This window comes from Ostrinia furnacalis, unplaced genomic scaffold (genome assembly GCF_004193835.3).
Source record: "Ostrinia furnacalis isolate ACB-3 unplaced genomic scaffold, ASM419383v2 OfSCF4318, whole genome shotgun sequence".
Lineage (NCBI taxonomy): Eukaryota > Metazoa > Arthropoda > Insecta > Lepidoptera > Crambidae > Ostrinia > Ostrinia furnacalis.
Window position 1 is genome coordinate 424,304 of NW_021134557.1, and position 23,533 is coordinate 447,836.

Here is a 23,533-nt window from a genome sequence, read left to right on the forward strand (position 1 = left end):
ATAAATATATTATGTATTCGTTTATATACAATTTATGATCATTATATCGCCACAATAAATTAAACTTTATGTTGGAATATCTATATATATTTACATTAATAAATCAAAGGACGAAGGGCGTGACGTCAGCCTATAAGTTTGTTTTGTTTACCGAAGGTGAATCGTTTTATTTTAGCCTTGTTTTTCACAGGACTCTCATTTAGTTTTTGTGATAGTGACCTCAGATACTGTTTCAAAACTTTATTAAATAGATAGAATAGTGAATGTTTCCTTTCAAATAAGAGCATTGTAGTACTCTATCATTAGAGGCTATCAAAATATCATTACATTAACAAGTAATATTATATTGAATTAAATCAAATATATCAAATTATACATATCTTCTTCGATTAGATATTTGATTATAAGCACAAATTACTACACAATATGCTCACGTGCGAATAATAAACAAGTCAACGCCCTATAACAGACTTATCCTATAAGTAGATACATTTAATATCAACCCTTCTCTGTCCTTATAAGCACAATCCGCGCGGTATCGTCCGGCATGAACATTTTTATTGGCTCGTGAAGTTCAAGCCAAAAATGTGCCAGCCATTTACACGTATCAGGCGTCAATCATCGACTTTATAAGATTGACACCTAAAACTCAAACATCCTGCACCGCAGTTTGAATTAAACGACTGGCGCGTTATTGACTCAATAGTATTGAAATGGAAAAATATGCGTGCCGACATCCCCTTCACCAAAATGTTGCTCGGTCCATAGTGCCAGTGTTACGTTTCCTTCTATCGAATCACAAGGATAGAAAGAGACAAGCAGAGCTTCACTATTGATCTCAACTATGAAGGGGCCAATACGTATATTAGGAGGAAAAATATGTTTACAACAGACATATAGTCTGGTCCGTGAGCACGTAGAATTTTGTCCAATGACCCCTAGCTACCCATCCTTATCGCTCGCGCGTAATTATGTTGCTATCGCGTTCGCACACTCACTGCGGGTGCCAGTCGCAAAGTCGCGACAGCAATATAATTACGCGCGAGCGATAAGGATGGGTAGCTAGGGGTCATTGGACAAAATTCTACGTGCTCACGGACCGGGCTTTAGAAGTAATGACCGTATGTATAGAACTTCAACAGCAATTGTCCTGTCAAATGAAACCGTTCGTTCACACCGAACACGCGGAGAAGTGCTAGGCGGCGCGGGCGGCGCGCGCCGGGCCTCAGTGGTGGAACGCGAGGATGAGGATGATGCAAATGATGATGGCCACCACGATCGCGATGTACACCTTTTTCTTCCTCAGCTTGTTCTGCGAATAATTATCATTCAACCATAAAACTGTCCGTCCATACTACTGTCAAAGAACCTACTAGTACCTTTTTAAATAAATAAAATAAACAAAATTTTTGATGTGCTGTTAACTGCATCTCACTTAAGAGCGTTTACGCCGTTTGGCGCAAAAACAGTACTTTTTCAACCCGTTACAATCATTAACCAGTTACATTACAAATATGTTATAGGCATAAATAATTAGCCAATTTCGTCGTCTAAATAGTTGAGAAAATATTTAAGAATTCTATCAAGATAAGTCCACAGAGGTTTTCAAATTTCCACTTTAGCGTCAGTTTACAAGCTGAATTTTTTATAAAAATACTGTAATAACGATATAACAAACATTTATATCCTATAGCATAGGTCCTTAGGCAAATAGTTAGTTGAGAAAATTCTTAGATTTAAGCATTTTACAATAAGAAATCACAAATTCAAAGAACGTGAAATACCCAAAAATCAAAGTGATTTTTACACCATTATTCTTCTTTAATTCAACATAAAAATTGCTTAAGATAATAAAATAACATCTTCTTTAAAATTTTTACTTTGAAACGATATGTAATTCATTGTTATTGTTTTGCTATAAACATTTGAAAACTATTAAAAAACGCCGCGCGCGAATCATTTCCAATGATGCCCCTTGAAACGCCGCGCTTCGCGTAAACGCTCTTAACATCAGATGAGATTGCAGTAAAATATCAATACTAAATTTTTATCCATCCATTATGTACTTTAAATTAAAACATCATTGGCCCTGTAGGGCACGGCAATTAGGAGGGAGGAGGACCACCTACAAAACTGCCTTGTTCTGCATAAAAAAATTGTAACAAACTGACCGTACTTAAACGAACTAAAGTCGCTGACATAGCCCGACGGATTAGCAAGCTGAAGTGGCAATGGACAGGGCACATATTACGCAGAACTGACGGCCGATGGGGCAGCAAGGTTCTGGAGTGGAGGCCGCGTACCGGAAAACGCAGCGTGGGACGTCCACCCACAAGGTGGACCGACGACATCATAAAGGTAGCAGGAAGGCGCTGGACGCAGGCCGCTACCAATCGATCAACATGGAAAACACTGGGGGAGGCCTATGTTCACCAGTGGACGTCCTAAGGCTGAATGAAGTGTTCGCGATTGAAAAATCCGCCAGATGGCGGGACCTGGATGCAGGGTCTGACTGCTGCGTGATTGGTGGATTTTGACAATGTCAATGTCATGTCAAAAATAACCAATCATGCAGCATTTGGAGTTTTGGACCTCGCGTCTACGTATTGCCATCTGGCGGATTTTCAACCGACTTAAAAAAAAGGAGGAGGTTCTCAATTTGACCCGTATGTTTTTTTTTTTTTCTATGTTTGTTACGCGATAACTCCGCCAATTATGAACCGATTTGAACAAATCTTTTTTCGGCGTATAGGTAATACCTCAAGGGTGGTCCCATTTAAATTTAATAATAAAAAAAACAACCCCCAAGGGTGGAAAATTGGGGATGAACTTTTTTATACGCAATATCTCCGCCGATTATGAACCAATTTGAACGATTATTTTTTTGTTGAATAGGTATTATTTGATATTTGTGTTCACGCATTTGAAGTCGGTTTTTTTTTAAGTTATAATTATTGCGCGAAAGCCCTGATTGGTGATGATGATGTTGATGAAACTGACCTTGTAAGTGGCCGCCTGGCGGAGCTCCTGCGTGGCGGCCTCGACGTCCTGCGAGGCGTACTCCACGCACGACTCGATGGAGTCCACCACAGCGCCCTGGTCGTGGATGATCTGGCCCAGCTCCTTGAAGATCTGGTTCACGTCTTTGATGTCGCTCTGGAGATAACACATGAAATTAAGCCAGAGGACCCGACGGATTTCCAGCAGTCCTGCGTAACTGCGTAATAAATGTTTCTTTCTTTCTTTCTTTCTAACTGTGCGCCGGAGTTGTCTCCTATTCTAACACGCCTGTATCGACTCTCACTTGAGACTGGACTAGTCTCTAAATCATGGAAGCTTGCAAACGTACAACCCGTACCTAAAAAGGGCAGTCGTGCTGACCCAAAAAATTACAGAACAGACCAGAATGTTTTGATGCCTCTATTCTTGTTTTTAGCAAACAGATCATGAAACGGAATGATATCAGCAGCAACTGCCCTGCTACCGGACTTGTAATCTCCTTTCTCCGCTTGCATCTCCGTAAGCAGGGGAGCGTCAAAAACGCAGAGTGGGACGTCCACTTACAAGGTGGACCGACGACCTGATAAAGATAGCAGGGAGGCGCTGGATGCAGGCTACCAACCGTGCGATGTTGCTGCTGAAATGATGATGATGATGAAATATAAACTATTCTATTCTACACTGGTCATCATAAAAAACGACCCACCCGCGACAAGCACTTTCAAACGTATGCATCCCCACTTCCCACCAATATTACTATTAGTCCAGTCATTTAAGCTTAAATTAGGTAAGAATATCGGAATTAGAGATACCCAGCTGTAAGTCTGTAAATACTTGTATATTGACACCCTAAAAGTTGTCTCAAAACCTACATATGGTAGGGTGTAAGCAACTATTAAATTTTAAGGTCAAAGGTCACAAAAATCGGTTTTTTGCGCTTTTTTTGGAAATATCTCATTTCCTATGGGTTTTTTGCTATTTGTATTTATTATCAATATTGTAGAATACTAAATTCTCTACAAATTTTGTTTTGAATTTTTTTTTATACGGTGAACCGTTTTCGAGATAGAGGGCGGAGAGCGCGCGGTCACTGCATCACTTCAGGTCAACTTAAGCGGTTTAGGTTTTTCATACAAAAGGATTTTCCCGCTAATTCCCGTGGGAATTTCGGTAATTACTTGTTGTAAATAAGCTTTAAGTTTACTAAGGTACCTACATGCCAAATTTCAAGCGTCTAACTTCCGTTAAGCGTTTAGATTTTTCATACAAAAGGATTTTCCCGCACCCCTCCACTTTGGTATAGAAGGCTCATTTTTGCAACAGTGGTTCTTTGGGTGCTCCTGAGTGGATTTCCGTCGGTAGACATCGGGAGCCCCCCCTGTGGTAGCAGGGGGAGGGGGGGCAAGTTTCCTTCCGCCGCGCTTCACTTTAAGGCCCATATCTTCAAAACTATGGGTATTAGGGCAAGTGTGGTATCATTTTCGGATAATTAAAGGATGGCGAATTCATTTCTAGAACAAACTTTTTGCCTTTTTATACAAAAAAATTGAAATATTGAGTAAACTTCACAAAAACCAAAAAGTGATTTTTTAAATAAACGTCGTTTACTTTTAAACCACTGGAGATAATCTAATAAAAAAAATATGACCTGAAAGCTACATTTATCAGGATTATAAAAATATAACATTGTATGGTACTTTTCTCGCAAAAAGTAGGTGAAAAAAAAATTTTTCTTCAGGACACAGCGGGCGAATTTTATTGCGCATCGGAAAAAAATATTTATTTTATCCATGAATTCATACTATTTGGTTCGTAAGCAAGCAAGAATTATTATTTCAGAATTTATTTAGAGTTGCTGGCACATCAATCTACAATAATTTGTATTTTTTCGTCAATTGATTTTGAACTCTATGTGTGAGACATAAGGTTGAAAATAGCTTAAATACATTTAAATATTGAAAATATCATAAGAAGAAAGCACTTTAATTTGTCTAAATGTCTTAATGATTATTATTATTTTAATTAACACTTATTTCTACATACTATTGTACCAGTGATTTAACGGAAAGATAAGTGTGAGGAAAATGAGGTTTCACAATCATAGTACGGGAGATATGTTTAGCACAAAGGTTACGGCTGTGACCGTTTTAGTTGTTTTTTTCAGATAGCACCAGCTTCTGCACTAGGTACTTCTTGCACTTACATCTCACCATTTCCAGGCAAGCCTCGGCAGCTACGGGCAAACCGGTCCATGTAGGCTCCATCTTGCTATTGGCTCTGGTCCACCCCCAACCAGTCGGGTAAAGGGAAGACTCGAGTCGGTTGCTTGCACCTGATCCTATACGCGAACCCCTTGGATTGATCTAATAAGTAAGTGGATAGATCTTGAACAAGGGACGACTAGTAGCTCAAAGATGCAGTAGCGGTCGCTACTAACCATGATGGTTTGATGATTGACTTCGAAGTTTATCAGGCCGCAACAATAAACTTTGAAGATCTCTAGGTTTTTGAACTTCTGCAATTCTTCATCTCTCTCAAGTAGATTGCAAGCAGTTAGCTCTGTAGCTTTTGACAGGTTTTTCTCATCCATACTTTTATTCGAGAAATTTAATAAAATGGGGCTTCATGAGACTGGCACAATTATGAAAACTGAATTTCTAGGACGAAAAATAAGGACATCAAGCAAGAATCCCAAATATTCATTAGTAATGACATTGTTATTGTAAAATGTATGGATATTAGATAACAAACCCGTCTTAGTAGCATCCAATTTTACATCAGGAGAGGATTTTTTCCTCATCAAGAGATGTAATAAAAATCTACTAGTGCCTACCGTATAAGCTATTTTAAAATGATTTGCAATTTAAATCAGATTTATTACTTAAAGTTCCTTCGCCTTTTAAGAGTATTAAAAATATATGTTTCTAAATATTTTATTGTTTTTTAGGTTTTTAACTTCAAAACCTGATACCGTCACTTTCGTGCAGTAAATTAATTTAAGCCTGAGCGTCACGATCGTGCTGGGTCCCCCCACGCAGAGGGGGGCGAGGGGGATTTTTAAAATTATTTTTTTGGAGTACCTTATACAATAATAAAACATGTTATGTAGTCAAAAATGTTAATTTTAAAAAATCTGAAATCCGGCCTGAAAGGGCTATAGTAGATTTATTTACTTAGAAGTGACGTCCCGCGACATTTCAACTCAAATAATACTGTAATTATTCGATTATGAAAAAAAACGTGTCGAATGCTTTTTTACTATCTGTCTGACGGACTAAATGCAATTTCGATTTCATTACCCAGTCCACATCCCTATAGAGGAGTGTTTTCATCTCCCGACCAGACAATACCACAACATTGAGCGACTTACTGCGCAATTTCTATATAACCAAGTCCACATCCCTATAGAGGAGTGTTTTCATCTCCCGAGCAGACAATACCACAACATCGAGCGACTTACTGCTTATCGCGAACGGGTCGCCGATATTGATGGATTGCGCCTTCACCTTTTTGACGTCGTCTTTCGTCTTCTGCGCCGCCGTCCGCTGCGTCGTCTGCGGAGCGGACATACAAACGCGTTTTATTATAAGTGATTGATTAGTACTGTTAATTATGAAAAATCTAAAACGTTAAAATAGCGGTATCGTTATAACCAATGATCTGCTGTCATAGTGACATTAACGTAGTGTCAATGTCACGCGAGAATCAAACGTCAGAATAGAGGGACGCGCGGAGACGACTCCGCGCGCTTTTGTGCTAAATGATGAATTGTATTTAAAATAAGGCAATATAGTGTGAAAGTTGAGTATTCAGTGTTTTATTTGTGAGAATAGATCGACCGGCCTTTAATAGTACATTGGTTCCCAAACTTATTTGAGACTCGCACCCTTTCGACCATACAAAAAATTCCGCGCTCCACGTCAAGTCAAGATTATTTATTGGTCGTATCAAGCAGTCTGGAATACATTCTTTCAGCGGTCGCCGCCCACTTTGGGAACCAATGGATTAGTACATCGCCTCTAGATGATCACACATTTACAGATAGCATAAGTGATCGCTTTAAAAACCTAAAGATAGGAGTGCGTATTTAATTTAATTTCCTTTATTCTAAAACAGAAGCATCATAGGCCTAATTACATTCAGTAACAACGCCGCCTCCTCGTACACGTCACATTCGCATCACGGGTCAGCGTGTTGATCTAATCGATAGGTTACAATAATAGATGGTAAGATAACATAACTCATAAACCAAACTGTTAATATTTTATGGCAACTATCATTGCAGCCCTGCAGCAAAAAATCTGGATATAATCAAATTAATAATAAACATGACATATACAATACATTATCCAGTTGAAGTAAGGCGATATTGTTACTAAATGTGACTTTTTTCTAAAAATACACTCAACGATTAATGCTTCATTGTTGTTTGTTGCTTCACATCTTTAATTAAAATCGTGTAATAATTTGTATTATACAAAATATACCGAGAAGTTTATCTAGCAAGCACCTAGACTTACCTCCGACTCCGAAACTACTTTTTTGAATCACTTCCCATACACTATAGAGACTAAGTTTCCTTATGGTGCTCAAGAACGCGTCTACTTGATTTAATGTACAGTTCTGTTTTAATAAAAACGTAGTAAATTATCGTAATTATCAAGCCAGCATGACATTCCGATTTCATGGAGTATTTGTATTAAATTATTTCATAAACGGACTTGCTACCCGTCAAGGAAACCAGATAGTCGATCGAATTTCCTTTAATACATAATGGGGAATTATAAAAAGATCGACAAAAAATAACTTAGCGACTGATGATGGCATACTGTTTTAATAAATTGAGCGGTATGAATTTGAGTAAGCGAAAAATTAACTTAACGAACAACGAATATTGATTATAGCCTGACCAGGAACATAAAAACCCTGGCATAGAGGCGCTTCAATTGCATTTGATAGTGCAACACTGAGTACAGTCGTACCTGTGTTAAATTAATAGGCTAAATTTATGTATCAGGATTCAGGATTAGAAAGAAAGAAAGAAAGAAAGATACATTTATTACATGAGGAAAAGAAAAAAAGAAAGATAAGATAAAGAAAATAAAGAGAGAAGAAATAAAGAAAGAAAGAAAGAAAGATACATTTATTACATTTATACAGGATTACGGGCTAATTTGATATTTTCATAAATGAACGAAAAATATTATTAAAGGTAACCTGGTTTAAACAAATTAAATGAAACCATCAATCGAGCTAGTAGGATTTATTTTATTATTCATCAATAAACAAATTCAAAATTTGAATATTCAACTGCAATGTCTGCTCATGAACGCTTCAAACTCGGTAGGGTAAGTGCGTTAGTTTTCGTCCAATTATCGGAGTTGCCAACTTTGTGATGCGAAATGAATATCTTAAAATACCCTTACTCATATGTATCATATGTCATTTTAGTCCTTATATAGTCTACTTTACGTTAATATTATATTACAATAAGTAAATACCACGGGTTTTATTATAAAAAATATTTTATGCAAAAGAGGCGATTTCACTAGTTTTCGTCCAAAAAAATCAGTTTTCGTCCTAGTGTACGCTAGTTTTCGACCACTATGTAGAAAAAAGGGTGCAGTTGAATTATTAACTTAAAATCAATTCTACAATACAGTAACTATGGATTGTGATATATCATTTGAAAGGTAATTTTGTTAGCTTTCAAATGATATCAAAAAGATTTAAATAAGTTTCTTACCTAAATTTAGGAAAATATTGCAATAGGTCGAAGGACAAATGGACGAAAACTAATCNACTTCTTTCCCAATTCCATAAAATTCAAAACTTAGAAAGTGACAAAAAACTTTAAAATAGGTAGTTGAAACAGACTACAGCTAATTTTCATAGTGGACTGTACTAGACGATAAACATGTCAGTCAATTTGACAACCTTTGTCGGAAACATTATTCAATGAAAATATTGTCCGAACCCTTAGTATTTCTCTTCGACAAATACTTTAACACATTGTGAACCACTTTTCTTTCACGACTATAAAAAGATTTTAGCAATTTAATTCACAAAATCAATTGCACACATTTAAAATAAAGTTTGTTTACACTTTGACAACAATAAACTGACATGCAAGGTGACATGTCAATGAAGTTTTCAGTTACTGTTGCCATTAAAAGAAATTAGTACCATTAGTTTTCCGCAACATGGCGAGGGTTTTTATGTTCCTGGTCAGGCTATAATAATCAAATGCAGAACGAGCTTACAAAAAGTGGGTTATGTTTAATCCATTTTAGATATTAAAATTCTGTCTCATGCCTATCAATGTTCCATACAATTAATGATATTACTTTTTGTAGTTGACTGAAGTGACTTATTTTGTTTTGTTATTTCGATTTATGTAAATGCATATTATTATTACTTGTTTCATTTCATTACCTACCCTTAAATTTTAATAATTACTTGGCTAATATAATAGTGTTTCTTCAAATATCATTTTTAATGTGAGCTCATAATACTTTGTTATGTATTATTTTTCAGTGGTATGTATTGTAGTATTTTTCAGTGGTTTTTGTATTAGAAACACTTCATTTAAGATAAAATGCCGCTCAGTATAAAAAAAAATTGCCAAATATTGAAAATAATGCAGGACGTAACGTTGGCGCTCAAACAAATATTAGGTCGCTCAAATATTAAGAAGCATCTCATTGTGTATTTTAAGTACCTCAAATTAATGTTTGTTAGTTGCTGTTCTGTTGATTTCTCATCTTTCGCAGTCAGTCGCTCACTTAGTAATACTATAACCTAAATTAATTATTTCTGACACTTAAAACTTTAATTTACAGTCACTCGTTTTAATACTACCCTTATAAGGTTGCAGGCGTTCCTGCAACACCAAATTGCATCGCCTGCCTTTTTTAACTAATCAAGCTTTTCAAAATCTCTAATAATTCTTTATTCAATGGGTGATAGTGGACTGACTGCTCACGTACATCAAGTAATAATGCAGTGCTAGTCAGCGCATTGATATAGGAAACCAGACCATATAAATACACACTTACATAGCAGGAAACAAAGATATACATATTAATTTACTTGATAAATTAGTTATAAAATTACGGATATATCTCATACTTTGGTTATTTATTCCAGTTTCCAGTGGGCACAAAAGTGATATTCCTTCTTAAAAAACGGGAAAATCTCATTTTATAAATAAAAAGGGCATATTTCCATGACTATTTTACAGTAGGATAGAACGCGCCCGCGTCACTATTTCACCGTCTAAAGAAGTGACATCTGTCATTATTATGTTGAGAGCAATGAGTTGCGGTCAATTGGCCGCAATGACAAATATTATAACGTTTAGATTCTATTTTACGAGTTAACATTAGGCTTGTTAGATTCAGGGCTGATTTTTAATCAAAGGATTTATGTGAAATTATTTCCCATACAGGAAGTGTCAATATGCCAAACTTATTGTGCAGATAAAAAATATCCGGCGATTAAAAAGTCAGTCCTAAGACCAATAATTTTAGCTTATTAAACTATACTGGTCATCACAAAAATCGGCCAACCTTACGTTTTACAGGAAAACTCGTTTCTACTGACACAATCATGGTGCCCCAATAATATTGGTGTTATTTGAAAGCCCGATAAATATCCTTAAAGAAAAACACATTTAATTTCTTAATAAACGATTAACATATACAATAAATGTGACTTGAAAAAAGACCTCACTTTGGGCTCACCTCCGGGATCAATTAGACCAATTTTTATGGTTATAAAACAAAATAATGATCTCACGTGTCTTCTTTAACAGATTGATAGCGATGAATCCCAACTTAACAGTTTTATAGCCATAAAAGGTGGCTTAAGCGTAACTACCTATTTTTTGAAGAAGTGACTCTGGATTCTTCTACAGACACATTTTTGGGGTAAAAATCTTTCCTTTAATGAAATGAAGTTTAGAACTAGGCTTTTAAATGGTGCCAATATTAGTGGGAAGTGGGGATGCATAAGTTTGAAAGTGCTTGTCGCGGGTGGGTCGATTTTTGTGATGACCAGTGTATTTCTATAGACTGGTGTTATCAACTCGCTTATTATTTTGAAGCTAGTCCCATAGGCAAATAAGAAAAGAAGCGGCGCAAAAATAACAGAATACACAGTTAGATCCTACTGACCTCACTGCTTATTGTAGGGTCCAGGTAGGTGCAATATCGATGTACTTTAGAATATTGTTAAAACTCCCCATTTATTTTATTCGAATATAGCGTGTTTTAAGTGCATACGTACTGATACCGGGCGGTGTAATGGCGCATAAAAATAAAAGTTCTTATCGGGACCGTAGCCGTTGGTTCATTATTCTGATTGCTTTATAAATTAATACTTTATGTAATAGACATTGTATATGGAAATGGAAATGAAAACTTGTTGTTATCCAATGTATAGCTTCTTTTTTATCATCAGGTCATCTCCAATTTAGCAGAGACAAAATGAAGGACTTTGCCTACACTCCCCCACACTAGGCATAAAATTTATGGAGGCCTGATGTTCGCATATTCTCCCTGTCGCTTCTTACATCATCATTATTTCTTTAGCGTTTTATTATTTCTTCTATTTCTAACCTGTGCTCAGTATGAGTGTCACTTCAGTTTAAGATGTGACTGGGAGGCGTTGTAAGACTAATCTTTACCATATCAGGCACCTGGAGGGCGTTGTAAGGCTACACCCTACAGCGTTAGGCACCCGGAAGGCGTTGTGAGACATAACCCTATCGCGTCAGGCACCTGGAAGGCGTTGTGAGACATAACCCTACCGCGTCAGGCACCTGGAAGGCGTTGTAAGACTTAACCCTATCGCGTCAGGCACCTGGAAGGCGTTGTAAGACTTAACCCTATCGCGTCAGGCACCTGGGAGGCGATGTAAGACTTAACCCTATCACGTCAGGCACCTGGAAGGCGTTGAAAGACATAACCCTATCGCGTCAGGCACCTGGAAGGCGTTGAAAGACTTAACCCTATCGCGTCAGGCACCTGGAAGGCGTTGTAAGACTTAACCCTATCGCGTCAGGCACCTGGAAGGCGTTGTAAGACTTAACCCTATCGCGTCAGGCACCTGGAAGGCGTTGTAAGACTTAACCCTATCGCGTCAGGCACTTGGAAAGGCGTTGTAAGACTTAACCCTATCGCGTCAGGCACCTGGAAGGCGTTGTAAGACATAATCCTATAGCTTCAGGGAAGGAGGCGTTGTAAGACTTAGAGTAGGCGCACACCGTTGATTTTTAGTTGGCCGATAGTTGTGCCCGATTTTAAATTGTTTGAAGAATCGGCCAAATCGAATCGGCGTAGTGTGCGCACTCCCATACATGCCCATACTGATCAACTGCCCGACTAAACTATCGGCCGACGAAAAATCAACGGTGTGCGCCTACTCTTAATCCTATCGCGTCAGGCACCTGGCAGGCGTTGTAAGATTTAACCCTATCGCGTCAGGCACCTGGCAGGCGTTGTAAGACTTAACCCTACCGCGTCAGGAACCTGGTAGGTGTTGTAAGACTTAACCCTATCGCGTCAGGCACTTGAAAGGCGTTGTAAGACAACCCTATCGCGTCAGGCACCTGGAAGGCGTTGTTAGACTTAACCCTATCGCGTCAACACCTGGTAGGTGTCGCGTTAGGCACCTGGAAGGCGTTGTAAGACTTAACCCTATCGCGTCAGGTACCTGGAAGGCGTTGTTAGACTTAACCCTATCGCGTCAACACCTGGTAGGTGTCGCGTTAGGCACCTGGAAGGCGTTGTAAGACTTAACCCTATCGCGTCAGGTACCTGGAAGGCGTTGTTAGACTTAACCCTATCGCGTCAACACCTGGTAGGTGTCGCGTCAGGCACCTGGAAGGCGTTGTAAGACTTAACCCTATCGCATCAGGCACCTGGCAGGCGTTGTAAGACTTAACCCTATCGCGTCAGGCACCTGGAAGGCGTTGAGCGTGGCCATGTACTCGTCGCTGAGGCGCTCGCGCGTGAGCCGGGACGCGGCGCCGTCCGCCGGCATCCGCATCAGCTCCATCAGCATCGCCGACGTGTCCTTCACCAGCTTCTGCGTGTAGTTCTGGATCTGGCGCCTGCAACGCGGACGGCACACGGTTAGAAGAATAAGGTACCTTTTGGCAACCTTTGCCAGTTGCTGGTGGTAAAAGAGGAAGACTGAGGCCCTAATTATGATGATGATGTCATAAAGTTGCAATTAGCTTATCCATATCCCAGCACAATTTTAACCCTAACACTGTTTTTTTAACTTACAACGAAGAAACTCTTGGTCTGCACCTCACTTGATGAAATGTAAATTTTAGGAAGGTGGAAGTGACTGTATCTATGGAAACTTGTTTGTCAGAACTTAGTTAACTATAACTTAGTCACAGGATTAGCATGGAAGCATGCGTCAAATAAATCAGATATTCATCGTTAAACTTTATCAGTAGGTATATAAAACTGGTCTCTTAACGCAACATGCTTTCAGTTGTCGTCATTTTTACCTCTTTATGCCCCGTTTAGGAATCGAACTCAGGAAAGGTTTAAATAACTAGACAAGCAAGTTTTATCTACTAGAATACACACACATCACAATAACAACAAAACATTAACTACGTATAGCTTTAAATAGAGCAGAGCCAGAAAACATTAATGGTACGAAAGTAAAAATGCCACACAGTTACAAAATAAAGAGCTTTGTTTATTACACTTAAATAAGCCATCAAACATTTACGTTCAGCAGTATTCGAACCTGGTAGCATTCAACCAAGCAATCGTCGATGAGACAACACTAATCACAACAAGTAACGAGCTATCGCAACATAAATTCAAAACATTCGCTGAGTGCTGCTAATTGCTAGTATGAACGAAATCAAGCGTAATAGAGCTGTATGCTTTCCTAACTAAATAAAATTTACAATCATTTGATAGTAACTCCTGAAGATACCGGGTTTTCCCAGTTTAAGTCGCTAAATCATCATCATCATAACATCGAGGTTATAATCATCACTATCCTGGAACTAGGCAGCCTTTAGTGTCCTAGTTTTCGAACAATACCTGCGTCAAACATCGTACCGTATTGATTTACCAATTACAACCGGGAGGTGGGGATATTTCCATGAATCACACAAAATACCGATAGATTCATTGATTTTGTATCAGGAATGCTCGCGCTTTTCAATAAATGTTTTGTCCGTTGCGGATTTGAACCGCTCTATAACAAATATTCGAACATTCTGCTACAAAATTCACTTGATTTAAGTACTTGAATTATCTGAAAAGTACGAAGAGGTGCGGCAAAAGTACCACGCAGCAATTGCGTCATAGTTTACAAACAACAAGGAATATCGCAAACATAAAAATGCAAAACAAAGAAAGATCTCGCAAGCGCCAGTTATGTTTACGCTAAACACGGGCTCCGCTTCGTCCAACAATCGCCACAAAAGCTGGTGTTTCCAAACATGCGCCACTAAACTACTTAACTAAAGAATCAAAGAAAAACTACAGTCGGAGTTCGCAAATGCAGACCAATAATTATCCGAAAACAAAGCGAATTCAATTAACAGTAAACATAATAATACCTCCAAAATAATTAAATTTACGGTAAAATCGACTGTAGTTTTTCCTTTTAAAAAGGGTAGGTAAACTGAAATTAAGTAAATAAGTTTTCTAAAAACATTAATGCTTTAACTCAACTCTAGCAGGTATTTAATACAAAGTTCGATTCCCCAACGAGGCTTGCATTATGTAGGAGCCAACTTGCACTTGCATAAATTAATAATGAATTACCATTTACATATTAGGATAAGGTCGAGAATGTATGAAAGTGACAGGATAACTTAGAATATAGAGAGATGTTAAGGATAGACACATGTGCAGATGTTAAACTTAAGTATAACTTAAGTATAATGTATACTACACTCGCGAGCAAAAGTATGGAATCACTTACATGAAGTTGTTTCCACGCGAACTTGTGTACTAACGAATTTGTTACGAACAAAAAAAGTGGCAACATTTTAAAGATTAAACTTTTATCTTTAAATTGATACCAAATTCATTTAAATCACACCAGTATTTAAAAAGATATCGCGGCTAATGTGAAGAAGTAACGAAAAAGACATCTATGAACTGTTTGATACGTCGCGAGTTGCGGCCTATTTACCCCTTATAAAAGCACGCGTTTTCGGATTTTTGCTTTCACACGTTGATTCATACACATCTCCGCTTCTTTTGACACTTTACCTGGGATTCTACATCTTCAGAAGCAGCACAAATCGTTGCACTATTGCAAGAAGGACTCAGCCAGCGAGCTGTCGCACGTCAGCGCCACATAAGCCAGTCCTGGGTTTCGAAAATTTTAAGACGCTTTCGGGAGACTGGTGGCTTTATCTCGAGACCAAGTTCTGAACAGCGCCGGCGCACATCGCAGAGGGAAGACCGTTTTTTCATGTCAACCTCTCTATGAAATCGTCATTTGACTGGAATCGACGTCCAGTAAGAGCTCAGAAATGTTCGTAGGATAGCTGTTAGCGAGTAGACAGTTTGTCTAAGACATAAGCAATAGAATTTAACTCCAAAAAGGCCTGCCACAGGCTCGAAACTGACGGCAGGTCACCGATAAGCACGCTTTCAATTTGCTCGTACACATCTCGATGTTAAGTCGAGCAAGCCACCCCCATAAGCCACTGTTTCAGCGAACCAGCACTGCACAAATCGCTCCTCAGGCCGCCTATAAACCCGACCTCTTCGACTGCTGCCCTGCAAACACAGTTTGCATTCATCGGAGAACAGAACTCGCCTCCATTACTCGCCTTCCCATCGAGATGTGTACGAGCAAATTGAAAGGGTGCTTATCGGTGACCTGCCGTCAGTTTCGAGCCTGTGGCAGGCCTTTTTGGAGTCAAATTCTATTGCTTATGTCTTAGACAAACTGTCTACTCGCTAACAGCTATCCTACGAACATTTCTGAGCTCTTACTGGACGTCGATTCCAGTCAAATGACGATTTCATAGAGAGGTTGACATGAAAAAACGGTCTTCCCTCTGCGATGTGCGCCGGCGCTGTTCAGAACTTGGTCTCGGGATAAAGCCACCAGTCTCCCGAAAGCGTCTTAAAACTTTCGAAACCCAGGACTGGCTTATGTGGCGCTGACGTGCGACAGCCCGCTGGCTGAGCCCTTCTTGCAATAGTGCAACGATTTGTGCTGCTTCTGAAGGTGTAGAATCCCAGGTAAAGTGTCAAAAGAAGCGGAGATGTGTATGAATCAACGTGTGAAAGCAAAAATCCGAAAACGCGTGCTTTTATAGGGGGTAAATAGGCCGCAACTCGCGACGTATCAAACAGTTCATACATGTCTTTTTCGTTACTTCTTCACATCAGCCGGGATATCTTTTTAAATACTGGTGTGATTTAAATGAATTTGGTATCAATTTAAAGATAAAAGTTTAATCTTTAAAATGGTGCCACTTTTTTTGTTCCTAACAAATTCGTTAGTACACAAGTTCGCGTGGAAACAACTTCATGTAAGTGATTCCATAGTTTTGCTCGCGAGTGTACATATTTTATTCATCATAATATTAAATGGGTGTCACAGCAAGTAAAATAATTACAAAGTATTTTAAGTTGTAATTATTTTTAATCTGAAATCATGTAACGCAAGGGTTGTTCCAAGCCGAACGATTGGAAAATTCCTCGCGCTCCCAACACGGCCTTCGAGTTAGTTTAATGAAACTCCCAATCCAGTCCAGTATATCGACCTAGACAGAGTTATTTTTACTTGTTTAATTTCTCCACGAGCTTTGGACACAGTAGAGAACTGTCCTCACAGACGTTGCAAATTATTAGACTTAAATTTTTTAAGCCGTATAAAGTCTCCGTGTCTCGCTGATACAGACTGACGTCAGAACTTTAGAGGCGTCTGGTAATGTTATCAGACCGAAGGCTTATCGTGCCCCCGAAGCACAGAATCATGTCGCTCATACCAGCAATACGCATCAAGTGAGACGGCGGATGATCCAAAAATACGAGCAACTTAGCAGAGAGCACTCTTGCTGTACTGCTTAACTGCTTAATTAACTCTTTCATTATGTAGAGCGTTATCAAGAAGATTACAAGCCACGACATAGGTGACTAAAACTAAAAAGACTTTCTGGATTGACCTGTCTGTATCAAAAGTAAATAAAGGGGAAAAGAAAGTTTATTATTCTACCAAAACACCGTCCGTTTTAAGTGTAACAAGGTCTTAAAAGGCGTGATATCCCAGATCCCACCAGCCTCTATGAGTTAAGTAGTCTACAATATTAATGTAGGTTACGTGTCGCCGCTTAAATCGATCCACTCCAGAGATAGCTTTTCAGTCGCAATAAATGCAAGCTTTATGGGGAGCTTCGGAAATACACATCAAACGACTGCTTGCAGCTTTCAGGAACGCAGCGACGGTCGTTGGTTGTAAATTTATGGAAATGCTTTGTATGTTAGTGAGGACTAGTCAAAGGGATTCCTCGCAGTGTGAAGCTTTGTACATTTTGTCCCAAATATTTTGAGGGTACTAGCATAGAGGAGCCAACTCCATTCTCGTTGATTCCACTGCCATTTCTTGCTACAGCGATGCAGCAAGTAGGTATCTAATCTAAATATATAAAGGGAGAAACTGACTGACTGACTGACAGATCAACGCACAGCCTAAACGGCTAAACGTAGGCACTTGAAATTGGGAAGGGACGTAGCTTAGGTACCTTAGAGGTGCACTAAGAAAGGAATTCCCGAAATTCCCACGGGAACGGGAATTAGCGGGAAAATCCTCTTGTATGAAAAATCTAAACCGCTTAAGTTAGACGCTTGAAATTTGTCACCTTTGTAAACTTAAAGCTTAGTTACAACAGGAATTGCAAAATTCCCATGGGAACGGGAGTTAGCGAGAAAAAATGTTTGTATGAAAAAATCTAAACCGCGTAAGATAGATGAAGGGGGTAAAACGGGATCCACGCGTACGAAGTCGCGGGCGGCCGCTAGTTAATTATAAACGCAGTTACGCAATAACAACACTCGTAATAACAATCGCTCTAGCTGCGATAAAGTACATATAACTCGTCTGTAGGCTAACTATGTCACAAAGTTTTCCTGGTTACACACATAAAATTTTCACAGAACCACAATGAATGTATGTGTTTATTTTAGACCTATTTGTGTGTAATAATATATTTATAACTGTTTCTTAAACGAAATTAACGATTCAGAAAAGAATTTTTTTTTTTATTCTATCTGCGATCAGCCATCAGCCTTTATCAGATTAGATGAATTAGCATTAATGACAGTTTAGGTTCTGCACATCCCATGATGTGTCACCTCGTTTCTTTACAATAACTCTTCAGATCGATGCTATTCGCTTTCTCCTGAGCCTGAATGTAGAGTTCTCAGAATTCAGAAGGGATGCAGCAAGTACATTTTCATGACGCTGAAGCCTCTGTTGGTAAGCCCTACAGGACTTATCTACAACCTCTTTGACGTTTGGTATCTCCAGGTATTCATGCACTTCAGTGGACTTTGTAAACCAAGGTGCACAACTCAAGATTTTCAGCACTTTGTTTTGGAAACGTTGGAGTATTTCCACATTTGATTGGCTGGCCGACCCCCAGAGCTCGATGCCATATGTCCACACGGGTCTTAGGATGCATTTGTAAATCAGCAGTTTGTTCTCTAGGCTTAGCAGTCACCTCCTGCCTAGTATCCATTGCATATCACGAAGTTGTCTGTTAATTTGCTCCCTTTTGTTCTTGATGTGTTCACGCCAGGTGAGTCTTCTATCTATGTGCATGCCTAGGTATTTCACGGTTTGTTTATGTGGCATAGCGTTTCCGTTGAGTTTTACCGTTGGACAATCTCCTCTTCTCAGGGCGAAGGTAATATGGATAGATTTTAGAAAAGAAAATATAAAAGAAGGCTCTTTCCTTGCACAAAGGAGGGCATCGCTGGCATCGCTATCTAGCGAGGAATGCAGCTAGCCTAGCATCCTCGCCTCTTTGCCTCGCAGACGCGCTTTTATTTATTGAAGAAACAGAAAATTTATTTCAAGTTTAATACAATGTTTGTGTTCAAATAGTTGTTTTCTGTTTAATATAAAAAGGCAACAAATAAAATTCCCAATTAGGTGAATTGAGAATTTTGTAATTATGTTTTCTATTAAGTTACGCGATTTGGACGGAAATATGGACCCAATTTTAATTAGTAGGTAGAATAAATCTGTTTAGTCTATATTAATACCTACCTAAGTAATCTACAACTCTAAATATACCTATATAACTCAAAGGTGACTCACTGACTGACTGACATAGTGATCTATCACCGCACAGCCCAAACCACTAGACAAATCGGGCTGAAATTTGGCATGCAGGTAGATGTTATGACGTAGGCATCCGCTAAGAAAGGATTTTACGAAACTCCACCCCTAAGGGTAAAACGGAATCCACGCGTACGAAGTCGCGGGCGGCCGCTAGTATAATAATACAATTAGTAGTTTGGTTGATAAACTACTGACTGGTCCGTTTTGAAAAAATATTTATGTCGATAGGCCATTTATTTAGGTAGGCAAAACCGTTACGCTACGATCAATACGAGCAGAGTATCAAGGAAAAAATTTAGGAAAATGTGAAAATTTTTTTTTCACGCGTTACGGTGTCACGGTCACAGCTAGTCAGATGTGATGTGACCAAAAGGAACGCTTCGATAAATTTCATAGTGACAGCTAATGGATGCATCAGGAGCGGTAAATGCAGTGGTGTAGCCCAGGGATGTTATGGATATCCGTAACCGAAACTATCGGACATCCGAACTAAATAGATACCCGTAACCGTAACCGAAACCGATTGAAAAGTTTCGGATAGTTTCGGATAAAGGCGGATCCTAAATCTTATATTTTTTTAATATTTTCTACTTGTCTGGCATTTCCTGGCATCGTCTGATATTCGCCCCTGTTTTACCATTCTCATAGGTGGCTTTACGGGTCGCGCAGCATCTTGCTATTTGAATTTTACATTTTTTTTAAATGTATCCGAAACTTTCGGATAATCCGAAATGATTTCGTATCCGTAACCGTAACCGAAACCGGCATAATATTATTGTAATATCCATAACCGTATCCATAACCGAAACTTCATATCCATAACATCCCTGGTGTAGTCAGCCTCCCCTCGCCCCCCTCCCCCCACTGTGGTTGACAGCCATTAGAGAAGCGCTTTCAAAGTGCATAGGCTCCCACATTTAATTATATGCCTTTTTTGTTCACCACTACAAAAACATTGTGGCTGTATTTTTTAATAGAACTTACTGTCAGCTACCAAAGTAATTTCACTATGATTACTTTGATAACAATAATGAAGCTGGTATATACCAGTATTAGCTTTCCGCCCGCGGCTTCGCCCGCGTGGAATTTTGTCTGTCACAGAAAAACTTAATCGCGCGCGTCCCTGTTTCAAAAACCGGGATAAAAACTATCCTATGTCCTTTCTCAGGACTTAAACTATCTCCCTGCCAAATTTCATCGAAATCGGTTTAGTGGTTTAGGCGTGAAAGCGAGACAGACAGAGTTACTTTCGCATTTATAATATTAGTATAGATAGTGAATCGCGTCACTAGAACGGTCTCTGATACACTCAGCATCAAAATGGTAACACCTTAGATAAGAAAAAAGTTAATTCATGCTATACATTAACGCGTAAATAACGATCTAGGAAACCCTTGGCAGTGTTTCAATGTAAGCGCAATTCGTGTCCATCGTCCAATACATTATCATGGACCATATTTAAATAAATTTAGCACTTGGACAGCATAATGACCTTTTTAGATTTAGGGTGAACAGTTGATTATACCGCCGCGCAATGCTCCGAGCGAGCTCATTACTGTTATCAGCTGATAAGTATTATTAATCCGTAATACCTTATTATGGCGTTTATCCATTATTTCGACAAATAACTACTAGCCAAAATATATCAGAAAAACGTAATATTTACGGTGGAATTAAATTGATGAATTTTATGCATCAATATATCAATGTATCGTAATAATAACCTTGCTTGACTTTTCCAAATGAAACTTTTCTATTAGTTGGTCAGTATAATTGTTCCTAAATAAATAAGAATTATAACCTTGTGGTTAGTTACAAAGGAAAGCTAACCAATTCTACATCCAAGGATGAAACAGAAATTAATTTGGCAGGAAAATAATAATTTAATCATTTTAATAGACAGTGACGTGAAAAAAATGTACTAGCAAATATAACACATACAGGCATTTAACTCCGAAAACCTAGCATTAATGTAGCTTCATTCCACATTGAATCATAAGATATTTTCATACATGCAGTGCCTTTTGATAGGTAGTGTTTTACATTTAAGAAAATTAATAATAAACATTAAGAAATTTTGGTTTGAAGTGTATAAGTTCCTAATCCTACCCTGGAATCAGTTGAATGTCCATTATACATAAAATATATAGATATTTCTCATTAAGATGGGTTTGGATTATGAAAGTATTTAATCAATAAATACTTACAGCTGGTTCCTGAGCTCATGCGAGTCCTGTGGCGTCTGAAGCTGGTTAACCATCTTCGACATTGACGAGACTGCAACAAACATTTATTATATTAATAGTTCAAACAATAAGACATAATCAGAGATGTTGAAGTAGTACTAGAAAGTGTGTATTCTTGTAAGTATAAAATAGATGGTAACAAAAAAAAACATTTGTGTAAGAAAATTTTTGGATTTAAGAATTTCTATCTTGGAGCTTGATGTCCTCAATATGTAAGTTTGTACTTAATTAGACCAGCTGACAGATGAAAACATTCAAGTTGGATGTCTCAGATAAACAGAAAATTACTCAAAACACAATGGTGTGTACACAAAGCATTTTTCTTTGAATCTATGCCAGATAGAGGTGATAAGCAAAATGATAAAATATGAAATATCTTCAAGACGCAAAATAATACATGAATGTTCCTGGTGGGTGCCATACCATTTTGAGATATCTTCTTGATATTGCTCGCGATGGTCGAAGACAGTCGCTGGAAGTTGTCGCTGGCTTCTTCCTGCACCACACCGCCCTGGTACGACGTCTCCATACTGTCTCCTGCCTTTAAATTACCTCCAATTAAAATCAGAACACTAACAACGTGACGCACTGATGCAACTACTACGTAAACACTCCGATACTAACCTGTAATCAACTTATCCCACAAAGAATTTATTAGATTTGTGACGCACGATGATTCCGTTAAAGCTGGGAAAACAATGCAATGTTTTTGTCGTATGGTTTAATTTGGCAGGGGCAGAAAGTTTAAAACACACCGTTTGAAAGAAGAACACTTTTTCACGCAATAAAATAAAAATTGTAAATATGCTTTGAATAAATCTTTCTAGCACTGCTGATTCACCTCCCAAACGAAAAGTAACAAAATTGACAATTGACAACTCAAGATGCAGTTGTTCAGTGACAGATACATTCTTTATGTTGGTATTACGGGAAACTTATGACATAACTAGTGATGCTGCTCAAGTATTTTAGAGCAGTGATTTTTATAAATTTCTTAAATTTTGTTGTATTTAACGTTAAAACGTGATCTTTATAAAACTTATTGCACTTTGCGGTATTAACTATTGAGTTTAGGATTTTCTCAATCGAACATAAATGAACTTTTGGTTCTTCTTTTCTTATTTACATTATGACTAGATAAGTTATTTGATGTGTATCCGAACGTACTTTTGACTTTGATGACGTCACCTGTCTAAAACCTATACAAATTAAATAAACATGATTTAACCCTTGATTCGTAGGCACTTCGGTGCCTTTTTGATTTAGCCATATACTTCTTTGTCTATGGTATATACCAACCGTCATAGTGCGCAATACGTCGGTGTTCACCAGGGTTGCCCAGCGTAATATGCTAAAATCCCCAAATGCATTAATTTATTTTAATGAGACATTGTCGAACTTTAAGTTTCATATTAATAAAACAATTTTTTGTTTGGTTGTTCAACGTGGTAATAATACCCACAAGCAGTAGATTTATGTAACCGGGCAGTGTGTCTAATTCAGGTATTGTATAAAATAACTAGGGAATGTTTAAAATGCCTGGAGCGTCTAGGAAATTACTATAAAATATTATGAATATTCTTTTTCACTAGCTTTTGCCCGCGGCTTCACCCGCGTGAAGTTTAGTTTGTCATAGATCGTCATAAATTGTAGCCTATGATGTTAATCTGGGTCATAATACCTAAACAATAATACTGTAAAGTTTCAACAAAATCCGTTCAGTAGTTTTTGCATGAAAGAGTAACAAACATCCAGACATCCAGACATCATGACATCCAAACTTTCGCATTTATAATATTAATAAGTAGGATTCCATTTTAAATGTATTTGGACCTGAACCTCCATTTTTAACTGACTTCAACCTGGAATCCTCAACCAGAAAGGAGCACTTATCTTAGCTAAACATAACACAATGGGTATTTCGC

General features: G+C 38.2%; 1 protein-coding gene across 1 annotated transcript; it reads right to left on the reverse strand.

The window, feature by feature from the left end:
• Positions 1 to 1,039: 1,039 nt before the first annotated feature.
• Positions 1,040 to 22,491, reverse strand: Syx7 (syntaxin 7). The gene is made up of 7 exons (XM_028313682.1): positions 22,233 to 22,491; positions 22,032 to 22,149; positions 21,570 to 21,639; positions 12,967 to 13,117; positions 6,461 to 6,554; positions 3,001 to 3,254; positions 1,040 to 1,312 (listed from the first exon to the last, which is right to left on the reverse strand). The coding sequence occupies exons 2-7, from the start codon at positions 22,135 to 22,137 to the stop codon at positions 1,226 to 1,228; spliced, it is 762 nt and encodes a 253-aa protein (XP_028169483.1). The 5' UTR covers positions 22,138 to 22,149; positions 22,233 to 22,491; the 3' UTR covers positions 1,040 to 1,225.
• Between the last annotated feature and the right edge of the window lie 1,042 nt (positions 22,492 to 23,533).

Bases quoted from the DNA above. Each gene is read 5' to 3' on its own strand.
- Syx7 (XM_028313682.1), bottom strand. From the start codon at position 22,137: ATGGAGACGTCGTACCAGGGCGGTGTGGTGCAGGAAGAAGCCAGCGAC. The intron at 21,640-22,031 runs GTATGGCACCCA...TGTTTGTTGCAG, and splicing joins CAAGAAGATATCTCAAAATG to TCTCGTCAATGTCGAAGATG. The intron at 6,555-12,966 runs GTGCCTGACGCG...TCCGCTCCGCAG, and splicing joins CCACGCTCAACGCCTTCCAG to ACGACGCAGCGGACGGCGGC.